General features: G+C 48.9%; 1 protein-coding gene across 3 annotated transcripts in view; it reads left to right on the forward strand.

The window, feature by feature from the left end:
• LOC106591515 (tyrosine-protein kinase Tec-like) overlaps nt 1-24,418 on the forward strand; it is a 93,978-nt gene extending 69,560 nt beyond the window's left edge. The window contains exons 13-20 of one of the 3 annotated variants that reach the window (XR_014392853.1): nt 3,366-3,537; nt 3,817-3,927; nt 14,106-14,211; nt 14,988-15,052; nt 18,585-18,703; nt 18,938-19,095; nt 21,325-23,857; nt 23,972-24,418. Coding sequence is in view for 1 of the 3 variants with exons in the window: in XM_082977313.1 (XP_082833439.1) it covers nt 3,366-3,537; nt 3,817-3,927; nt 14,106-14,211; nt 14,988-15,052; nt 18,585-18,703; nt 18,938-19,095; nt 21,325-21,408 (815 nt within the window). In the remaining 2 variants the exon portion in view is untranslated. Of the gene's footprint in view, nt 1-3,365; nt 3,538-3,816; nt 3,928-14,105; nt 14,212-14,987; nt 15,053-18,584; nt 18,704-18,937; nt 19,096-21,324 lie in introns of all 3 variants that reach the window. The other 2 variants (XR_014392852.1, XM_082977313.1) reach the window with 2 other exon arrangements.
• The last annotated feature ends 609 nt before the right edge of the window (nt 24,419-25,027 follow it).

Below are 25,027 nucleotides of genomic sequence, written 5' to 3' on the forward strand. Positions count from 1 at the left end.
ACTACACTAGTACTCTACACTAGTACTCTACTCTAGTACTCTACACTAGTACTCTACACTACACTAGTACTCTACACTAGTACTCTACACTACACTAGTACTCTACACTAGTACTCTACACTACACTAGTACTCTACTCTAGTACTCTACACTAGTACTCTACTCTAATACTCTACACTAGTACTCTACACTACTCTAGTACTCTACTCTACTCTAGTACTCTACTCTAGTACTCTACTCTACTCTAGTACTCTACTCTAGTACTCTACTCTACTCTAGTACTCTACACTAGTACTCTACTCTACTCTAGTACTCTACACTAGTACTCTACTCTACTCTAGTACTCTACACTAGTACTCTACACTAGTACTCTACTCTACTCTAGTACTCTACTCTACTCTAGTACTCTACACTAGTACTCTACTCTAGTACACTACTCTAGTACTCTACACTAGTACTCTACACTACACTAGTACTCTACTCTAGTACTCTACACCAGTACTCTACTCTAGTACTCTACTCTAGTACTCTACACTAGTACTCTACACTAGTACTCTACACTACACTAGTACTCTACACTAGTACTCTACACTAGTACTCTACACTACACTAGTACTCTACACTAGTACTCTACACTAGTACTCTACACTACACCAGTACTCTACACTACACTAGTACTCTACACTAGTACTCTACACTAGTACTCTACACTAGTACTCTACACTACACTAGTACTCTACACTAGTACTCTACACCAGTACTCTACACTAGTACTCTACACTAGTACTCTACTCTACACTAGTACTCTACACTAGTACTCTACACTAGTACTCTACACTAGTACACTACTCTAGTACTCTACACTAGTACTCTACTCTAGTACTCTACACTAGTACACTACACTAGTACTCTACACTAGTACTCTACACTAGTACACTACTCTAGTACTCTACACTAGTACTCTACACTAGTACTCTACACTAGTACTCTACACTAGTACTCTACACCAGTACTCTACACTAGTACTCTACGCTAGTACTCTACTCTAGTACTCTACACCAGTACTCTACACTAGTACTCTACACTAGTACTCTACTCTACACTAGTACTCTACACTAGTACTCTACACTAGTACTCTACTCTAGTACTCTACACCAGTACTCTACACCAGTACTCTACACTAGTACTCTACACTATTACTCTACACTAGTACTCTACTCTAGTACTCTACACCAGTACTCTACACCAGTACTCTACACTAGTACTCTACACTAGTACTCTACACTAGTACTCTACTCTAGTACTCTACACCAGTACTCTACACTAGTACTCTACACTAGTACTCTACTCTACACTAGTACTCTACACTAGTACTCTACTCTAGTACTCTACACCAGTACTCTACACTAGTACTCTACACTAGTACTCTACTCTACACTAGTACTCTACACTAGTACTCTACTCTACACTAGTACTCTACACTAGTACTCTACTCTACACTAGTACACTACACTAGTACTCTACTCTAGTACTCTACTCTAGTACTCTACACTAGTACTCTACTCCAGTACTCTACACTAGTACTCTACACTAGTACTCTACACTAGTACTCTACTCTACACTAGTACACTACACTAGTACTCTACTCTAGTACTCTACTCTAATACTCTACACTAGTACTCTACTCCAGTACTCTACACTAGTACTCTACACCAGTACTCTACACCAGTACTCTACTCTAGTACTCTACACTACACTAGTACTCTACACTAGTACTCTACACCAGTACTCTACTCTAGTACTCTACACTACACTAGTACTCTACTCTAGTACTCTGCTCTAGTACTCTACACCAGTACTCTACACCAGTACTCTACACTACACTAGTACTCTACACTAGTACTCTACACCAGTACTCTACACTACACTAGTACTCTACTCTAGTACTCCACATTAGTACTCTACTCTAGTACTCTACTCTAGTACTCTATACTACACTAGTACTCTACTCTAGTACTCTACACTAGTACTCTACACTAGTACTCTACACCAGTACTCTACTCTAGTACTCTATACTACACTAGTACTCTACACTAGTACTCTACTCTAGTACTCTACACTAGTACTCTACACTAGTACTCTACACTAGTACTCTACTCTAGTACTCTACACCAGTACTCTACTCTAGTACTCTACACTAGTACTCTACACTAGTACTCTACACCAGTACTCTACTCTAGTACTCTACACTACACTAGTACTCTACTCTAGTACTCTACACTAGTACTCTACTCTAGTACTCTACTCTAGTACTCTACTCTAGTACTCTGCTCTAGTACTCTACACCAGTACTCTACACCAGTACTCTACACTAGTACTCTACACTAGTACTCTACTCTAGTACTCTACACCAGTACTCTACACTAGTACTCTACACTAGTACTCTACTCTACACTAGTACTCTACTCTAGTACTCTGCTCTAGTACTCTACACCAGTACTCTACACCAGTACTCTACACTACACTAGTACTCTACACTAGTACTCTACACCAGTACTCTACACTACACTAGTACTCTACTCTAGTACTCCACATTAGTACTCTACTCTAGTACTCTACTCTAGTACTCTATACTACACTAGTACTCTACTCTAGTACTCTACACTAGTACTCTACACTAGTACTCTACACCAGTACTCTACTCTAGTACTCTATACTACACTAGTACTCTACTCTAGTACTCTACACTAGTACTCTACTCTAGTACTCTACACTAGTACTCTACACTAGTACTCTACACTAGTACTCTACTCTAGTACTCTACACCAGTACTCTACTCTAGTACTCTACACTAGTACTCTACACTAGTACTCTACACCAGTACTCTACTCTAGTACTCTACACTACACTAGTACTCTACTCTAGTACTCTACACTAGTACTCTACTCTAGTACTCTACTCTAGTACTCTACTCTAGTACTCTGCTCTAGTACTCTACACCAGTACTCTACACCAGTACTCTACACTAGTACTCTACACTAGTACTCTACTCTAGTACTCTACACCAGTACTCTACACTAGTACTCTACACTAGTACTCTACTCTACACTAGTACTCTACTCTACTCTAGTACTCTACTCTAGTACTCTGCTCTAGTACTCTACACCAGTACTCTACACCAGTACTCTACACTAGTACTCTACACTAGTACTCTACACTAGTACTCTACACTAGTACTCTACACTAGTACTCTACACTAGTACTCTACTCTACACTAGTACTCTACACTAGTACTCTACACTAGTACTCTACTCTACACTAGTACTCTACACTAGTACTCTACACTAGTACTTTACTCCCTACAGAGAAGTGGCAGATCAACCCTGTTGAGCTGACCTTCATGAAGGAGCTGGGTAGTGGCCAGTTTGGGGTGGTGCGGCTGGGGAAATGGAGAGCTCAGCACAAAGTAGCTATCAAGGCTATCAGAGAGGGAGCCATGTACGAAGAGGACTTCCTGGAGGAAGCCAAGGTTATGATGTGAGTACAATACATGACACAGGGGACTTCCTGGAGGAAGCCAAGGTTATGATGTGAGTACAATACATGACACAGGGGACTTCCTGGAGGAAGCCAAGGTTATGATGTGAGTACAATACATGACACACGGGACTTCCTGGAGGAAGCCTGCACACATCGATAGACGGATTGGATGTACAGATGACCCATAATGTTACTGTGTGTGTGTGTGTGTGTGTGTGTGTGTGTGTGTGTGTGTGTGTGTGTGTGTGTGTGTGTGTGTGTGTGTGTGTGTTGCAGGCGTCTCTCCCATCCTAAACTGGTGCAGCTGTATGGAGTGTGTACCCACCAGAAGCCCATGTACATTGTGTCTGAGTTTATGGAACTGGGATGTCTGCTCAATTACGTCAGGTAACCACTAGGCTACCTGCCGCCCCTACACTCTAACCACTAGGCTACCTGCCTCCCCTACACTCTAACCACTAGGCTACCTGCCGCCCCTCCACTCTAACCACTAGGCTACCTGCCGCCCCTACACTCTAACCACTAGGCTACCTGCCGCCCCTACACTCTAACCACTAGGCTACCTGCCGCCCCTACACTCTAACCACTAGGCTACCTGCCGCCCCTACACTCTAACCACTAGGCTACCTGCCGCCCCTACACTCTAACCACTAGGCTACCTGCCGCCCCTACACTCTAACCACTAGGCTACCTGCCGCCCCTACACTCTAACCACTAGGCTACCTGCCGCCCCTCCACTCTAACCACTAGGCTACCTGCCGCCCCTCCACTCTAACCACTAGGCTACCTGCCGCCCCTACACTCTAACCACTAGGCTACCTGCCTCCCCTACACTCTAACCACTAGGCTACCTGCCGCCCCTACACTCTAACCACTAGGCTACCTGCCGCCCCTACACTCTAACCACTAGGCTACCTGCCGCCCCTACACTCTAACCACTAGGCTACCTGCCGCCCCTACACTCTAACCACTAGGCTACCTGCCGCCCCTACACTCTAACCACTAGGCTACCTGCCGCCCCTACACTCTAACCACTAGGCTACCTGCCTCCCCTACACTCTAACCACTAGGCTACCTGCCGCCCCTACACTCTAACCACTAGGCTACCTGCCGCCCCTACACTCTAACCACTAGGCTACCTGCCGCCCCTACGCTCTAACCACTAGGCTACCTGCCGCCCCTCCACTCTAACCACTAGGCTACCTGCCTCCCCTCCACTCTAACCACTAGGCTACCTGCCTCCCCTACACTCTAACCACTAGGCTACCTGCCTCCCCTCCACTCTAACCACTAGGCTACCTGCCTCCCCTCCACTCTAACCACTAGGCTACCTGCCTCCCCTCCACTCTAACCACTAGGCTACCTGCCTCCCCTACACTCTAACCACTAGGCTACCTGCCGCCCCTACACTCTAACCACTAGGCTACCTGCCTCCCCTACACTCTAACCACTAGGCTACCTGCCGCCCCTACACTCTAACCACTAGGCTACCTGCCTCCCCTACACTCTAACCACTAGGCTACCTGCCTCCCCTACACTCTAACCACTAGACTACCTGCCTCCCCTCCACTCTAACCACTAGACTACCTGCCGCCCCTACACTCTAACCACTAGGCTACCTGCCGCCCCTACACTCTAACCACTAGGCTACCTGCCTCCCCTCCACTCTAACCACTAGGCTACCTGCCTCCCCTCCACTCTAACCACTAGGCTACCTGCCGCCCCTACACTCTAACCACTAGGCTACCTGCCGCCCCTCCACTCTAACCACTAGGCTACCTGCCGCCCCTACACTCTAACCACTAGGCTACCTGCCGCCCCTACACTCTAACCACTAGGCTACCTGCCGCCCCTCCACTCTAACCACTAGGCTACCTGCCGCCCCTACGCTCTAACCACTAGGCTACCTGCCGCCCCTACGCTCTAACCACTAGGCTACCTGCCGCCCCTACACTCTAACCACTAGGCTACCTGCCTCCCCTACACTCTAACCACTAGGCTACCTGCCGCCCCTACACTCTAACCACTAGGCTACCTGCCGCCCCTACACTCTAACCACTAGGCTACCTGCCGCCCCTACACTCTAACCACTAGGCTACCTGCCGTCCCCTCCACTCTAACCACTAGGCTACCTGCCGCCCCTCCACTCTAACCACTAGGCTACCTGCCTCCCCTACACTCTAACCACTAGGCTACCTGCCTCCCCTCCACTCTAACCACTAGGCTACCTGCCTCCCTCCACTCTAACCACTAGGCTACCTGCCTCCCCTACACTCTAACCACTAGGCTACCTGCCCCCCCTACACTCTAACCACTAGGCTACCTGCCGCCCCCTACACTCTAACCACTAGGCTACCTGCCGCCCCTCCACTCTAACCACTAGGCTACCTGCCTCCCCTCCACTCTAACCACTAGGCTACCTGCCTCCCCTCCACTCTAACCACTAGGCTACCTGCCCCCCCTCCACTCTAACCACTAGGCTACCTGCCTCCCCTCCACTCTAACCACTAGGCTACCTGCCTCCTCTACGCTCTAACCACTAGGCTACCTGCCTCCCCTACACTCTAACCACTAGGCTACCTGCCTCCCCTACACTCTAACCACTAGGCTACGCTGCCGCCCCTCCACTCTAACCACTAGGCTACCTGCCGCCCCTACACTCTAACCACTAGGCTACCTGCCTCCCCTCCACTCTAACCACTAGGCTACCTGCCTCCCCTCCCCTCTAACCACTAGACTACCTGCCGCCCCTACACTCTAACCACTAGGCTACCTGTCCCCCCTACCCTCTAACCACTAGGCTACCTGCCTCCCCCTACACTCTAACCACTAGGCTACCTGCCGCCCCTCCACTCTAACCACTAGGCTACCTGCCGCCCCTACGCTCTAACCACTAGGCTACCTGCCGCCCCTACGCTCTAACCACTAGGCTACCTGCCGCCCCTCCGCTCTAACCACTAGGCTACCTGCCGCCCCTACACTCTAACCACTAGGCTACCTGCCGCCCCTACGCTCTAACCACTAGGCTACCTGCCGCCCCTACACTCTAACCACTAGGCTACCTGCCGCCCCTACGCTCTAACCACTAGGCTACCTGCCTCCCCTCCACTCTAACCACTAGGCTACCTGCCTCCCCTACACTCTAACCACTAGGCTACCTGCCGCCCCTACACTCTAACCACTAGGCTACCTGCCTCCCCTCCACTCTAACCACTAGGCTACCTGCCTCCCCTCCACTCTAACCACTAGGCTACCTGCCGCCCCTCCACTCTAACCACTAGGCTACCTGCCTCCCCTACACTCTAACCACTAGGCTACCTGCCGCCTCTACACTCTAACCACTAGGCTACCTGCCTCCCCTCCACTCTAACCACTAGGCTACCTGCCTCCCCTCCACTCTAACCACTAGGCTACCTGCCTCCCCTACACTCTAACCACTAGGCTACCTGCCGCCCCTACACTCTAACCACTAGGCTACCTGCCGCCCCCTACACTCTAACCACTAGGCTACCTGCCGCCCCTCCACTCTAACCACTAGGCTACCTGCCTCCCCTCCACTCTAACCACTAGGCTACCTGCCTCCCCTACACTCTAACCACTAGGCTACCTGCCCCCCCTACACTCTAACCACTAGGCTACCTGCCGCCCCTCCACTCTAACCACTAGGCTACCTGCCTCCCCTCCACTCTAACCACTAGGCTACCTGCCTCCCCTCCACTCTAACCACTAGGCTACCTGCCGCCCCTACACTCTAACCACTAGGCTACCTGCCGCCCCTACACTCTAACCACTAGGCTACCTGCCGCCCCTACACTCTAACCACTAGGCTACCTGCCGCCCCTACACTCTAACCACTAGGCTACCTGCCGCCCCTACACTCTAACCACTAGGCTACCTGCCGCCCCTACACTCTAACCACTAGGCTACCTGCCGCCCCTACACTCTAACCACTAGGCTACCTGCCGCCCCTCCACTCTAACCACTAGGCTACCTGCCGCCCCTACACTCTAACCACTAGGCTACCTGCCGCCCCTACACTCTAACCACTAGGCTACCTGCCGCCCCTACACTCTAACCACTAGGCTACCTGCCTCCCCTCCACTCTAACCACTAGGCTACCTGCCGCCCCTACACTCTAACCACTAGGCTACCTGCCTCCCCTACACTCTAACCACTAGGCTACCTGCCTCCCCTCCACTCTAACCACTAGGCTACCTGCCGCCCCTACACTCTAACCACTAGGCTACCTGCCGCCCCTACACTCTAACCACTAGGCTACCTGCCGCCCCTCCACTCTAACCACTAGGCTACCTGCCGCCCCTACACTCTAACCACTAGGCTACCTGCCGCCCCTACACTCTAACCACTAGGCTACCTGCCTCCCCTCCACTCTAACCACTAGGCTACCTGCCGCCCCTACACTCTAACCACTAGGCTACCTGCCGCCCCTACACTCTAACCACTAGGCTACCTGCCGCCCCTCCACTCTAACCACTAGGCTACCTGCCGCCCCTACACTCTAACCACTAGGCTACCTGCCTCCCCTACACTCTAACCACTAGGCTACCTGCCTCCTCTCCACTCTAACCACTAGGCTACCTGCCTCCCCTCCACTCTAACCACTAGGCTACCTGCCTCCCCTCCACTCTAACCACTAGGCTACCTGCCGCCCCTCCACTCTAACCACTAGGCTACCTGCCTCCCCTACACTCTAACCACTAGGCTACCTGCCTCCCCTACACTCTAACCACTAGGCTACCTGCCTCCCCTACACTCTAACCACTAGGCTACCTGCCTCCCCTACACTCTAACCACTAGGCTACCTGCCTCCCCTACACTCTAACCACTAGGCTACCTGCCTCCTCTCCACTCTAACCACTAGGCTACCTGCCTCCCCTCCACTCTAACCACTAGGCTACCTGCCTCCCCTCCACTCTAACCACTAGGCTACCTGCCGCCCCTCCACTCTAACCACTAGGCTACCTGCCGCCCCTACACTCTAACCACTAGGCTACCTGCCTCCCCTCCACTCTAACCACTAGGCTACCTGCCGCCCCTCCACTCTAACCACTAGGCTACCTGCCTCCCCTACACTCTAACCACTAGGCTACCTGCCTCCCCTACACTCTAACCACTAGGCTACCTGCCTCCCCTACACTCTAACCACTAGGCTACCTGCCGCCCCTACACTCTAACCACTAGGCTACCTGCCGCCCCTACACTCTAACCACTAGGCTACCTGCCGCCCCTACACTCTAACCACTAGGCTACCTGCCTCCCCTCCACTCTAACCACTAGGCTACCTGCCGCCCCTCCACTCTAACCACTAGGCTACCTGCCGCCCCTACACTCTAACCACTAGGCTACCTGCCGCCCGTACACTCTAACCACTAGGCTACCTGCCGCCCCTACACTCTAACCACTAGGCTACCTGCCGCCCGTACACTCTAACCACTAGGCTACCTGCCGCCCCTACACTCTAACCACTAGGCTACCTGCCGCCCCTACACTCTAACCACTAGGCTACCTGCCGCCCGTACACTCTAACCACTAGGCTACCTGCCGCCCCTACACTCTAACCACTAGGCTACCTGCCTCCCCTACACTCTAACCACTAGGCTACCTGCCGCCCCTCCACTCTAACCACTAGGCTACCTGCCTCCCCTCCACTCTAACCACTAGGCTACCTGCCTCCCCTCCACTCTAACCACTAGGCTACCTGCCGCCCCTCCACTCTAACCACTAGGCTACCTGCCGCCCGTACACTCTAACCACTAGGCTACCTGCCGCCCCTCCACTCTAACCACTAGGCTACCTGCCTCCCCTCCACTCTAACCACTAGGCTACCTGCCTCCCCTCCACTCTAACCACTAGGCTACCTGCCTCCCCTACACTCTAACCACTAGGCTACCTGCCTCCCCTACACTCTAACCACTAGGCTACCTGCCTCCCCTACACTCTAACCACTAGGCTACCTGCCGCCCCTCCACTCTAACCACTAGGCTACCTGCCGCCCCTCCACTCTAACCACTAGGCTACCTGCCGCCCCTCCACTCTAACCACTAGGCTACCTGCCGCCCCTCCACTCTAACCACTAGGCTACCTGCCGCCCGTACACTCTAACCACTAGGCTACCTGCCGCCCGTACACTCTAACCACTAGGCTACCTGCCGCCCCTACACTCTAACCACTAGGCTACCTGCCGCCCGTACACTCTAACCACTAGGCTACCTGCCGCCCGTACACTCTAACCACTAGGCTACCTGCCGCCCCTACACTCTAACCACTAGGCTACCTGCCGCCCGTACACTCTAACCACTAGGCTACCTGCCGCCCGTACACTCTAACCACTAGGCTACCTGCCTCCCCTCCACTCTAACCACTAGGCTACCTGCCTCCCCTCCACTCTAACCACTAGGCTACCTGCCGCCCCTACACTCTAACCACTAGGCTACCTGCCGCCCGTACACTCTAACCACTAGGCTACCTGCCGCCCCTCCACTCTAACCACTAGGCTACCTGCCTCCCCTCCACTCTAACCACTAGGCTACCTGCCGCCCGTACACTCTAACCACTAGGCTACCTGCCTCCCCTCCACTCTAACCACTAGGCTACCTGCCGCCCCTACACTCTAACCACTAGGCTACCTGCCGCCCCTACACTCTAACCACTAGGCTACCTGCCGCCCGTACACTCTAACCACTAGGCTACCTGCCTCCCCTCCACTCTAACCACTAGGCTACCTGCCTCCCCTCCACTCTAACCACTAGGCTACCTGCCCCCCCTACACTCTAACCACTAGGCTACCTGCCTCCCCTACACTCTAACCACTAGGCTACCTGCCTCCTATACACTCTAACCACTAGGCTACCTGCCCCCCCTACACTCTAACCACTAGGCTACCTGCCTCCCCTACACTCTAACCACTAGGCTACCTGCCTCCTATACACTCTAACCACTAGGCTACCTGCCGCCCCTACACTCTAACCACTAGGCTACCTGCCGCCCCTACACTCTAACCACTAGGCTACCTGCCGCCCCTACACTCTAACCACTAGGCTACCTGCCTCCCCTCCACTCTAACCACTAGGCTACCTACCGCCCCTACACTCTAACCACTAGGCTACCTGCCAGCCTCTACACTCTAAGCACTTGGCTACCTGCCGCCCCTCCACTCTAACCACTAGGCTACCTGCCTCCCCTCCACTCTAACCACTAGGCTACCTGCCGCCCCTACACTCTAACCACTAGGCTACCTGCCTCCCCTCCACTCTAACCACTAGGCTACCTGCCTCCCCTACACTCTAACCACTAGGCTACCTGCCTCCCCTCCACTCTAACCACTAGGCTACCTGCCTCCTATACACTCTAACCACTAGGCTACCTGCCTCCCCTCCACTCTAACCACTAGGCTACCTGCCGCCCCCACACTCTAACCACTAGGCTACCTGCCTCCCCTCCACTCTAACCACTAGGCTACCTGCCTCCTATACACTCTAACCACTAGGCTACCTGCCGCCCCTACACTCTAACCACTAGGCTACCTGCCGCCCCCACACTCTAACCACTAGGCTACCTGCCGCCCCCACACTCTAACCACTAGGCTACCTGCCGCCCCTCCACTCTAACCACTAGGCTACCTGCCGCCCGTACACTCTAACCGCTAGGCTACCTGCCTCCCCTCCACTCTAACCACTAGGCTACCTGCCTCCCCTCCACTCTAACCACTAGGCTACCTGCCTCCCCTCCACTCTAACCACTAGGCTACCTGCCTCCCCTCCACTCTAACCACTAGGCTACCTGCCTCCCCTCCACTCTAACCACTAGGCTACCTGTCGCCCCTACACTCTAACCACTAGGCTACCTGTCGCCCCTACACTCTAACCACTAGGCTACCTGCCGCCCGTACACTCTAACCACTAGGCTACCTGCCGCCCCTCCACTCTAACCACTAGGCTACCTGCCTCCCCTCCACTCTAACCACTAGGCTACCTGCCTCCCCTCCACTCTAACCACTAGGCTACCTGCCTCCCCTACACTCTAACCACTAGGCTACCTGCCTCCCCTCCACTCTAACCACTAGGCTACCTGCCTCCTATACACTCTAACCACTAGGCTACCTGCCTCCCCTCCACTCTAACCACTAGGCTACCTGCCGCCCCCACACTCTAACCACTAGGCTACCTGCCTCCCCTCCACTCTAACCACTAGGCTACCTGCCTCCTATACACTCTAACCACTAGGCTACCTGCCGCCCCTACACTCTAACCACTAGGCTACCTGCCGCCCCTACACTCTAACCACTAGGCTACCTGCCGCCCCTACCCTCTAACCACTAGGCTACCTGCCGCCCCTACACTCTAACCACTAGGCTACCTGCCGCCCCTCCGCTCTAACCACTAGGCTACCTGCCGCCCCTACACTCTAACCACTAGGCTACCTGCCGCCCCTACACTCTAACCACTAGGCTACCTGCCGCCCCTACACTCTAACCACTAGGCTACCTGCCGCCCCTCCGCTCTAACCACTAGGCTACCTGCCGCCCCTACACTCTAACCACTAGGCTACCTGCCGCCCCTACACTCTAACCACTAGGCTACCTGCCGCCCCTACACTCTAACCACTAGGCTACCTGCCGCCCCTCCGCTCTAACCACTAGGCTACCTGCCGCCCCTCCACTCTAACCACTAGGCTACCTGCCGCCCCTACACTCTAACCACTAGGCTACCTGCCGCCCCTACACTCTAACCACTAGGCTACCTGCCGCCCCTACACTCTAACCACTAGGCTACCTGCCTCCCCTCCACTCTAACCACTAGGCTACCTGCCTCCCCTACACTCTAACCACTAGGCTACCTGCCGCCCCTACGCTCTAACCACTAGGCTACCTGCCGCCCCTACACTCTAACCACTAGGCTACCTGCCTCCCTCCACTCTAACCACTAGGCTACCTGCCGCCCCTACACTCTAACCACTAGGCTACCTGCCACCCCTACCCTCTAACCACTAGGCTACCTGCCTCCCCTCCACTCTAACCACTAGGCTACCTGCAGTACCTACACTTCAACCACTAGGCTACCTGCCTCCCCTACACTCTAACCACTAGGCTACCTGCCTGCCTCTACACTCTAACCACTAGGCTACCTGCCTCCCCTACACTCTAACCACTAGGCTACCTGCCGCCCCCCTACACTCTAACCACTAGGCTACCTGCCGCTCCTACACTCTAACCACTAGGCTACCTGCCAGCCTCTACACTCTAACCACTAGGCTACCTGCCGTCCCTACACTCTAACCACTAGGCTACCTGCCGCTCCTACACTCTAACCACTAGGCTACCTGCCTGCCCCCTACACTCTAACCACTAGGCTACCTGCCCCCCCTACACTCTAACCACTAGGCTACCTGCCGCTCCTACACTCTAACCACTAGGCTACCTGCCTGCCCCCTACACTCTAACCACTAGGCTACCTGCCCCCCCTACGCTCTAACCACTAGGCTACCTGCCGCCCCTACACTCTAACCACTAGGCTACCTGCCTCCCCTACACTCTAACCACTAGGCTACCTGCCACCCCTACACTCTAACCACTAGGCTACCTGCCGCCCCTACGCTCTAACCACTAGGCTACCTGCCTCCCCTACACTCTAACCACTAGGCTACTTGCCGCCCCTACGCTCTAACCACTAGGCTACCTGCCGCCCCTACACTCTAACCACTAGGCTACCTGCCGCCCCTACGCTCTAACCACTAGGCTACCTGCCGCCCCTACACTCTAACCACTAGGCTACCTGCCGCCCCTACGCTCTAACCACTAGTCTACCTGCCGCCCCTACACTCTAACCACTAGGCTACCTGCCGCCCCTACACTCTAACCACTAGGCTACCTGCCGCCCCTACGCTCTAACCACTAGTCTACCTGCCGCCCCTACACTCTAACCACTAGGCTACCTGCCGCCCCTACACTCTAACCACTAGGCTACCTGCCGCCCCTACACTCTAACCACTAGGCTACCTGCCGCCCCTACACTCTAACCACTAGGCTACCTGCCGCTCCAAAAGTGAGGAGCGGTTTTTAGCTGCCGGATTTCCAGACCGCTCAACTCCACTCACATACTTTGGATAGCATACAGCAGAGCAGTCCAACCTTCTTCCTGGACATCTACCATCCTGTAGGTTTTCAGTCCAACCTTCTTCCTGGAGATCTACCGTCCTGTAGGTTTTTAGTCCAACCCTCTTCCAGGACATCTACCGTCCTGTAGGTTTTTAGTCCAACCCTCTTCCAGGACATCTACCGTCCTGTAGGTTTTTAGTCCAACCCTCTTCTAGGACATCTACCTTCCTGTAGGTTTTTAGTCCAACCCTCTTCCTGGAGGTCTACCATCCTGTAGGTTTTTAGTCCAACCTTCTTCCTGGAGATCTACCATCCTGTAGGTTTTCAGTCCAACCTTAGCCTAACATCCCTCTAGGTGGAGGGTTGGGTAGCCCTGGCATACAGATGTTTCGGCTTAACAGCCTCCTTCAGTGCATAGGTTCTAATATTTTGGGGGGTTCATTTATTTCAGGCAGCGTCGGGACACCTTCAGCCCGGGGTCCTTACTGAGTATCTGTCAGGACGTCTCGGAGGGGATGGAATACCTGGAGGCAAACGGCTTCATACATAGAGACCTGGTGAGTCTGTCCGCCAATAGGGTTACAGATTACGGACACCTAGCCAATGCGCAGAGACTGGGGGGAGAATATCAACCAATAGGGAGAGTCTTTACTGAGACCTGGTGAGTCTATCAACCAATAAGATCATATAATACAGACACCTAGTAAATAGGGAGAGACTTTGTAGGTCAACCAGCCAATAGGGGCAGACTTAGTGGGTCAACAAGCCAATAGGAAGTGTCATGACCCTCCTGTGAGGTTACAATGGATCAGCTCTACAGAGCTCTCTCTCTCTCTCCCGTAGAGGGGGAGAGGGATGGATGTGGGGGGTTTTTATGACACATCACGTCGATCGTAAACCGTAGGCAGCAGACGATTCCTTTTGGGTGATCGGAATGTCTTTGTGTCTCAGGAAGAGTTTATGGCCCAAAACTACAACATCAAACCATGGACAATATATTTCAACATCCGAATATTGGGACTGATATGAGGAAATTATTATTAATTGGTGACTGGTATGATATCTATATATTCTTGAGTTAATTCAGGAGATGGTAACTCATTAAATAAACGTTTCCCGTGGTGCCCCAAATTCCTAAAGAGTTAATTGTTACGTGATTCATTTAATCGAGTAATAATTAAACGTAGTAGGTAATTATTCGATAAGTAGCAATCATCACATTAATGACAGGAGAGAGCTGGCGAGTCGTTCAGCCAGTAGGCACATACCTGGTTAGAGTAACAGCCAATCACTGTCTCTCGCTCTCTCTCTCTCTCTCTCTCTCTCTCTCTAGGCAGCGAGGAACTGTCTGGTGAACGATGCTCTGGTGGTGAAGGTATCGGACTTTGGAATGGCCAGGTACGTAATGGAATAACACACTCAACTCTCAAACCATTCTCTAAATTTCAACTTCAATTTAAGGGGCTTTATTGGCATGGGAAATATATGTTTACATTGCCAAAGGAAGTGAAATAAACAATATCAAATTATATATATATATTATATACAAAAATGAAATGAACAATAAAAAGTCATAATTTCTCACTCTCAATTCAATTCAAAGGGCTTTATTGGCATGGTGAAAATATGTATATATATATGCACTGCTCAAAAAAATAAAGGGAACACTTAAACAACACATCCTAGATCTGAATGAAATAAATAATCTTATTAAATACTTTTTTCTTTACATAGTTGAATGTGCTGACAACAAAATCACACAAAAATAATCAATGGAAATCCAATTTATCAACCCATGGAGGTCTGGATTTGGAGTCACACTCAAAATTATGTGGAAAACCACACTACAGGCTGATCCAACTTTGATGTAATGTCCTTAAAACAAGTTAAAATGAGGCTCAGCAGTGTGTGTGGCCTCCACGTGCCTGTATGACCTCCCTACAACGCCTGGGCATGCTCCTGATGAGGTGGCGGATGGTCTCCTGAGGGATCTCCTCCCAGACCTGGACTAAAGCATCCGCCAACTCCTGGACAGTCTGTGGTGCAACGTGGCGTTGGTGGATGGAGCGAGACATGATGTCCCAGATGTGCTCAATTGGATTCAGGTCTGGGGAACGGGCGGGCCAGTCCATAGCATCAATGCCTTCCTCTTGCAGGAACTGCTGACACACTCCAGCCACATGAGGTCTAGCATTGTCTTGTATTAGGAGGAACCCAGGGCCAACCACACCAGCATATGGTCTCACAAGGGGTCTGAGGATCTCATCTCGGTACCTAATGGCAGTCAGGCTACCTCTGGCGAGCACATGGAGGGCTGTGCGGCCCCCCAAAGAAATGCCACCCCACACCATGACTGACCCACCGCCAAACCGGTCATGCTGGAGGATGTTGCAGGCAGCAGAACGTTCTCCACGGCGTCTCCAGACTCTGTCACGTGCTGTGTGAACCTGCTTTCATCTGTGAAGAGTACAGGGCACCAGTGGCGAATTTGCCAATCTTGGTGTTCTCTGGCAAATGCCAAACGTCCTGCACGGTGTTGGGCTGTAAGCACAACCCCCACCTGTGGATGTCGGGCCCTCATACAACCCTCATGGAGTCTGTTTCTGACCGTTTGAGCAGACACATGCACATTTGTGGCCTGCTGGAGGTCATTTTGCAGGGCTCTGGCAGTGCTCCTCCTGCTCCTCCTTGCACAAAGGCGGAGGTAGCGGTCCTGCTGCTGGGTTGTTGCCCTCCTACGGCCTCCTCCACGTCTCCTGATGTACTGGCCTGTCTCCTGGTAGCGCCTCCATGCTCTGGACACTACGCTGACAGACACAGCAAACCTTCTTGCCACAGCTCGCATTGATGTGCCATCCTGGATGATCTGCAGTACCTGAGCCACTTGTGTGGGTTGTAGACTCCGTCTCATGCTACCACTAGAGTGAAAGCACCGCCGGCATTCAAAAGTGACCAAAACATCAGCCAGGAAGCATAGGAACTGAGAAGTGGTCTGTGGTCTCCACCTGCAGAACCACTCCTTTATTGGGGGTGTCTTGCTAATTGCCTATAATTTCCACCTGTTGTCTATTCCATTTGCACAACAGCATGTGCAATTTATTGTCAATCAGTGTTGCTTCCTAAGTGGACAGTTTGATTTCACAGAAGTGTGATTGACTTGGAGTTACATTGTGTTGTTTAAGTGTTCCCTTTATTTTTTTGAGCAGTATATATATATAATATATATAATATATATATATATATATATAAATATATATATATATATATATATATATATATATATATATATATATATATATATATATATATATATATATATAATAGAGCAGGTATTCCCAAACTGGGGTATGCGCCGTCGGGGGAACACCAAATAAGAATGTGATTCCCATTTAACAAACAAAAAATAAATAAAGTGGTTAAGAAAATGTTTTCTCACATTTTCAAACAGTCCATTTATAATTTCCAACGGGGCTGTACATTTGGGTGAGGTTTTTTCACTCACCTGAGTCGCCTCGTTTCACTGCCAAAAATAAAATGAAACCATCTAGTGTTCAGAGAAATAACGACACAATGTCAAATACAGGAAGCCTAGTCAAATATTTAACGCCCAATCAAGTTAACCACTACCCTCTTGCTGGATTTCCACTAACGGCCAAACGTAGCTGCTGGAAGCCTAGTCAAATATTTAACATCCAATCACATTACTCTCTCTGCGGGAAAAGTAGAATGTTAACCCACTGTTCCCCGGTAGGCCGTCATTGTAAATAAGAATGTATTCTTAATTAACTGACTTGCCTAGTTAAATAAATGTTAAATAAAATAAAAAAGTCAAATGTGACGTAGCGAACGACCTGAGTGAGTTGGGTGCACCATTACGCAGGTACTTTCCCAAAAACGGACGACACAAACAACTGGATTCGTTATCCCTTTCATGCCCTGCCTCCAGTCCACTTACCGATATCTGAACACGAGAGCCTCATCAAAATTGCAACAAGCGGTTCTGTGAAAATGTAATTTAATCAGAAGCCATTGCCAGATTTCTGGATTGGATTGGGCTGCGCTCAAAAATAGTATCCCGCCTTATCAAATCACTCTGTTAAGACACTGATTCCCTTTGCAACCACGTCCCGATGTGAGAGTGGATTCTCGGCCCTCACTAGCATGAAAGACTTAAATAATTTAATAATTTTCCTGTATTTAGTTGAGACTCTCAAATGCAAATACAAAATACAACCCAACATTGCAAGCGCACCCTTCTCATTAACCTGTGGTGAGTCATTCACAATTTGATGAACAAATAAGGTTTTATATGTAAGATGGTTAAATAAAGAGCAAAATTATTGATTATTATTATATTATTATTTGTGCCCTGGTCCTATAAGAACTCTTTGTCACTTCCCACGAGCCGGGTCGTGACAAAAAAAATCACACTAATTCTTATGTTTAATAAATGTATTGTATACTGTGTGTGTGTGGCAGGCTTACAATGATGGCAAAAACACAACATTTGAGAGTGTGCTGACCCTGGCGCTAGAGGGGGTACAGCTGGAGGTTGAATGTTAGAAGGGGCATGGGGACTATAAACACTGTGGGAACCACTGGAATAGACAATAAACAAAAGGGAAATAAACAAGGGAAATGTTAGTAAACACACACAAACATTTCAAAATAATAAAGACATTTCAAATGTCATATTATGTCTATATACAGTGTTGTAATGATGTGCAAATAATGAAAGTACAAAAGGTAAAATAAAATAAACATAAATATGGGTTGTATTTACAATGGTGTTTGTTCTTCACTGGTTGACCTTTTCTTGTGGCAACAGGTCACAAATCTTGCTGCTGTGATGGCACACTGTGGTATTTCAACCACGTACGTGTGTGTGTGTGTGTGTGTGTGCGTGCGTGCGTGCGTGCGTGTGTGTTAGGTACGTGCTAGATGACCAGTACACTAGTTCATCAGGAACTAAGTTCCCAGTCAAGTGGTCTCCCCCTGAAGTCTTCAATTTCTGCAAGTACAGCAGCAAGTCTGACGTTTGGTCCTTCGGTGAGTGATCACTGTGTGTGTGTATATTGATGAAGGTGTATGTGTGTATATTGATACAGGTGTGTGTGTGTGTGTGTGTATATTGATGAAGGTATATGTGTGTATAATGATACAGGTGTGTGTGTGTATGTGTGTATGTGTGTGTGTGTGTGTATATTGATGAAGGTATATGTGTGTATAATGATACAGGTGTGTGTGTGTGTGTGTGTGTGTGTGTGTGTGTGTGTGTGTCAGGTGTGTTGATGTGGGAGGTGTTTACGGAGGGGAAGATGCCATTTGAACACAACCCCAACCACGAGGTAGTGACGAGAGTGTCACAAGGACACCGTCTCTACAGACCCAGGAAGGCCACGCCCAACATCTATGACATCATGCAGCTCTGCTGGCACGAGGTACATCATACACTTCCTGCTTCCTGCTTCCTAGATTGACACTAACCACAGGTCTAGGATCAGAACTACTCCAACTCCTAACCTGAACCATTAGAGGGAAATATCAGAATTCAATACAATTCAATTCAATTCAATACAATTCAATTCAATACAATACAATTCAAGGGGTTTTATTGGTATTGGAAACATATGTTAACATTGCCAAAGCAAGTGAAGTAGATAATATACAAAAGTGAAATAAACAATAAAAATGAACAGTAAACATTACACTCACAGAAGTTACAAAAGAATAAAGACATTACAATGTCATATTATTTGCAATAATAATATGAAAATATATAAACATAAATATGGGTTGTATTTACAATGGTGTTTGTTCTTCACTGGTTGACCTTTTCTTGTGGCAACAGGTCACACATCTTGCTGCTGTGAGTCACACTGTGGTATTTCACCCAGTAGATATGGGAGTTTATCAAAATTGGATTTGTTTTCTAATTCTTTGTGGGTCTGTGTAATCTGAGGGAAATATGTGTCTCTAATATGGTCATACATTTGGCAGGAGGTTAGGAAGTACAGCTCAGTTTCCACCTCATTTTGTGGGCAGTGTTGCACATAGCCTGTCTTCTCTTGAGAGCCAGGTCTGCCTACGGCGGCCTTTCTCAATAGCAAGGCTACGCTCACTGAGTCTGTACATAGTCAAAGCTTTCCTTAAGTTTGGGTCAGTCACAGTGGTCAGGTATTCTGCCACTGTGTTCTCTCTGTTTAGGGACAAATAGCATTCTAGTTTGCTCTGTTTTTTTGTTAATTCTTTCCAATGTGTGAAGTAATTATCATTTTGTTTCCTCATGATTTGGTTGGGTCTAATTGTGTTGCTGTCCTGGGGCTCTGTGGGGTCTGTTTGTGTTTGTGAACAGAGCCCCAGGACCAGCTTGCTTAGGGGGACTCTTCTCCAGGTTCATCTCTCTGTAGGTGATGGCTTTGTTATGGAAGAACCAGCTTGCTTAGGAGACTCTTCTCCAGGTTCATCTCTCTGTAGGTGATGGCTTTGTTATGGAAGGTTTGGGAATCACTTCCTTTTAGGTGGTTTTAGAATTTAATGTCTCTTTTCTGGATTTTGATAATTAGCGGGTATCGGCCTAATTCTGCTCTGCATTATTTGGTGTTTTATGTTGTACACAGAGGATATTTTAGCAGAATTCTACATGCAGAGTCTCAGTTTGGTGTTTGTCCCATTTAGTGAATTCTTGGTTGGTGAGCGGACCCCAGACCTCACAACCATAAAGGGCAATGGTTTCTATAACTGAAGTATTTTTTGCCAGATCCTAACTAGTATCTTGAATTTAATGTTCCTTTTGATGGCTTGGAGGCCCTTCTTGCCTTGTCTCTCAGATCGTTCACAGCTTTGTGGAAGTTACCTGTGGCGCTGATGTTTAGGCCGAGGTATGTATAATTTTCTGTGTGCTCTAGGGCAACGGTGTCTAGATGGAATTTGTATTTGTGGTCCTGGCAGCTGGACCTTTTTTGGAACACAGTCTTACTGAGATTTACTGTCAGGGCCCAGGTCTGTCAGGGCCCAGGTCTGTCAGGGCCCAGGTCAGACAGAATCTGTGCAGAAGATCCAGGTGCTGCTGTAGGCCCTCCTTGGTTGGGTACAGAAGCACCAGATCATCAGCAAACAGTAGACATTTGACTTCAGATTCTAGTAGGGTGAGGGCCGGGTGCTGCAGACTGTTCTAGTGCCCTCGCCAATTCATTATATATATGTTGAAGAGGGTGGGGCTTAAGCTGCATCCCTGTCTCACCCCACGGCCCTGTGGGAAGAAATGGGTGTTTTTTGGCATTTTTAACCCCACACTTGTTTTTATACATGGATTTTAAAATGTCATTTGTTTTTCCCCAACACCATTTTCCATTAATTTGTATAGCAGACCCTCGTGCCAGATTGAGTCAAAAGCTTTTTTGAAATCAACAAGTCATGAGAAGACTTTGCCTTTGTTTCGGTTTGTTTGTTAGTCAAATGGGGTGTGCAGGGTGAATACGTGGTCTGTCGTACAGTAATTTGGTAAAAAGCCAATTTGACATTTGCTCATTACATTGATTTCACTGAGGAAATGTACTCAAAATCTCTCTCTCTCTCTGTCTCCCTCCCTCCCTCCCTCTCCCTCCGTATCTTTCTCCCCCTCCCTCCCTCCCCCCTCCCTATCCCTCCCTCCCTCCATCCATCTCTAGAGAGCGGAGGAAAGGCCATCGTTCTCTCAGCTCTCCATCTTGATCTCCGACGCTCTGGAAGAGGACGGCTTCTCCTCAGCCTGAACCGACCAATCAAATCCTCTCCTCTGCCTGAACCGACCAATCAGATCCTCTCCTCTGCCTGAACCGACCAATCAGATCGCAACCACCAATCGGATCTCCTCAGATCTACTCGATGGAGGACTGCTTGAATAAGGATCCGAACATTCCACACCACTCTGTAGTGATGGATCTCTCAAGATGGTTGATCGCGATGGATTAAGTTAGACAGAAAGCTCACGTCCAGATACCACATCCTGTTTTACCTCTTCTATCCTGTCTGACAGAAAGCTGGACTGTCTTCATTCTCTCCAGTCGTTTTTGTAATTTAACTGAACTAGCTCAAGCCCTTTGCATTACCACCACACAGCCAGTCCTGTTAGTCTATAGTACAGTAGGTCCATCATCGTGTCTTAACACAGCCAGTCCTGTTAGTTTATAATACAGTAGGTCCATCATCGTGTCTTAACACAGCCAGTCCTGTTAGTTTATAGTACAGTAGGTCCATCATCGTGTCTTAACACAGCCAGTCCTGTTAGTTTATAGTACAGTAGGTCCATTCATTCATCGTGTCTTAACACAGCCAGTCCTGTTAGTTTATAGTACAGTAGGTCCATTCATTCATCGTGTCTTAACACAGCCAGTCCTGTTAGTTTATAGTACAGTAGGCCCATTCATTCATCGTGTCTTAACACAGCCAGTCCTGTTAGTCTATAGTACAGTAGGTCCATCATCGTGTCTTAACACAGCCAGTCCTGTTAGTTTATAGTACAGTAGGTCCATTCATTCATCGTGTCTTAACAGACAGTCCTGTTAGTTTATAGTACAGTAGGTCCATTCATTCATCGTGTCTTAACACAGCCAGTCCTGTTAGTTTATAGTACAGTAGGTGCATCATAGTGTCTTATCACAGCCAGTCCTGTTAGTTTATAATACAGTAGGTCCATCATCGTGTCTTAACACAGCCAGTCCTGTTAGTTTATAGTACAGTAGGTCCATTCATTCATCGTGTCTTAACACAGCTAGTCCTGTTAGTCTATAGTACAGTAGGTCCATCATCGTGTCTTAACACAGCCAGTCCTGTTAGTTTATAGTACAGTAGGTCCATTCATTCATCGTGTCTTAACACAGCCAGTCCTGTTAGTCTATAGTACAGTAGGTCCATTCATTAATCGTGTCTTAACACAGCTAGTCCTGTTAGTTTATGGTACAGTAGGTCCATTCATTCATCGTGTCTTAACAGAGCCAGTCCTGTTAGTCTATAGTACAGTAGGTCCATCATCGTGTCTTAACACAGCTAGTCCTGTTAGTTTATGGTACAGTAGGTCCATTCATTCATCGTGTCTTAACACAGCCAGTCCTGTTAGTTTATAGTACAGTAGGTGCATCATAGTGTCTTAACACAGCCAGTCCTGTTAGTTTATAGTACAGTAGGTCCATCATCGTGTCTTAACACAGCCAGTCCTGTTAGTTTATAGTACAGTAGGTGCATCATAGTGTCTTAACACAGCCAGTCCTGTTAGTTTATAGTACAGTAGGCCCATTCATTCATCGTGTCTTAACACAGCCAGTCCTGTTAGTCTATAGTACAGTAGGTCCATCATCGTGTCTTAACACAGCCAGTCCTGTTAGTTTATAGTACAGTAGGTCCATTCATTCATCGTGTCTTAACACAGCCAGTCCTGTTAGTTTATAGTACAGTAGGTCCATCATCGTGTCTTAACACAGCCAGTCCTGTTAGTTTATGGTACAGTAGGTCCATTCATTCATCGTGTCTTAACACAGCCAGTCCTGTTAGTCTATAGTACAGTAGGCCTGCATCATCGTGTCTTACACAGCCAGTCCTGTTAGTTTATAGTACAGTAGGTCCATTCATTCATCGTGTCTTAACACAGCTAGTCCTGTTAGTCTATAGTACAGTAGGTCCATTCATTCATCGTGTCTTAACAGACAGTCCTGTTAGTTTATAGTACAGTAGGTCCATTCATTCATCGTGTCTTAACACAGCTAGTCCTGTTAGTTTATAATACAGTAGGTCCATTCATTCATCGTGTCTTACACAGACAGTCCTGTTAGTTTATAGTACAGTAGGTCCATTCATTCATCGTGTCTTAACACAGCCAGTCCTGTTAGTTTATAGTACAGTAGGTGCATCATAGTGTCTTATCACAGCCAGTCCTGTTAGTTTATAATACAGTAGGTCCATCATCGTGTCTTAACACAGCCAGTCCTGTTAGTTTATAGTACAGTAGGCCCTCCATCATCGTGTCTTAACACAGCCAGTCCTGTTAGTTTATAGTACAGTAGGTCCATTCATTCATCATGTCTTAACACAGCTAGTCCTGTTAGTCTATAGTACAGTAGGCCCATTCATTCATCGTGTCTTAACACAGCTAGTCCTGTTAGTTTATAGTACAGTAGGTCCATCATCGTGTCTTAACACAGCCAGTCCTGTTAGTTTATAGTACAGTAGGTCCATTCATTCATCGTGTCTTAACACAGCCAGTCCTGTTAGTCTATAGTACAGTAGGTCCATTCATTCATCGTGTCTTAACACAGCCAGTCCTGTTAGTCTATAGTACAGTAGGTCCATCATCGTGTCTTAACACAGCCAGTCCTGTTAGTTTATAGTACAGTAGGTCCATTCATTCATCGTGTCTTAACACAGCTAGTCCTGTTAGTTTATAATACAGTAGGTCCATTCATTCATCGTGTCTTAACAGAGCCAGTCCTGTTAAGGACTCTCTTAACAGAGCCATTCATTCATCGTTTTGTAATGACTTGGCGCTGCCTATCTTGGCCAGGACGCTCTTGAAAAAGAGATTTTAAATCTCAATGAGCCTTTCCTGGTTAAATAAAGGTTAATAATAATAATAAAATCGTGTCTTAACACAGCCAGTCCTGTTAGTTTATAGTACAGTAGGTCCATTCATTCATCGTGTCCTCAATCCAGCTGCCTTGTATATTTACAAGGTAAATGTATGTTTTTAATGCAGCAGATTAAATGTAATTACATCTAACATGAATGACAATACTATTTTCTTATATGATTGTATTCTCTTACATCAAGCGAGACACTCTGTCCAAAAGCTTTACTTAGATAGGTGTTCCTGAATCCAGATTGATAAAAAAAAAAAAAAAAAATTCAATTTTCAGTGAGAAGTAGGTATTAGTCTGAAAATGAAAAATAAAGGAAATTCACATGAGCGCCACAATGCCTACTCCACCCATGCTCCACCAAGGTTTTACAGCGCCACAATGCCTACTCCACCCATGCTCCACCAAGGTTTTACAGCGCCACAATGCCTACTCCACCCATGCTCCACCAAGGTTTTACAGCGCCACAATGCCTACTCCACCCATGCTCCACCAAGGTTTTACAGCGCCACAATGCCTACTCCACCCATGCTCCACCAAGGTTTTACAGCGCCACAATGCCTACTCCACCCATGCTCCACCAAGGTTTTACAGCGCCACAATGCCTACTCCACCCATGCTCCACCAAGGTTTTACAGCGCCACAATGCCTACTCCACCCATGCTCCACCAAGGTTTTACAGTGCCACAATGCCTACTCCACCCATGCTCCACCAAGGTTTTACAGCGCCACAATCCCTACTCCACCCATGCTCCACCAAGGTTTT

The sequence above is a fragment of the Salmo salar genome, chromosome 07 (genome assembly GCF_965601325.2).
Source record: "Salmo salar chromosome 07, fSalSal1, whole genome shotgun sequence".
NCBI classification, from domain to species: domain Eukaryota; kingdom Metazoa; phylum Chordata; class Actinopteri; order Salmoniformes; family Salmonidae; genus Salmo; species Salmo salar.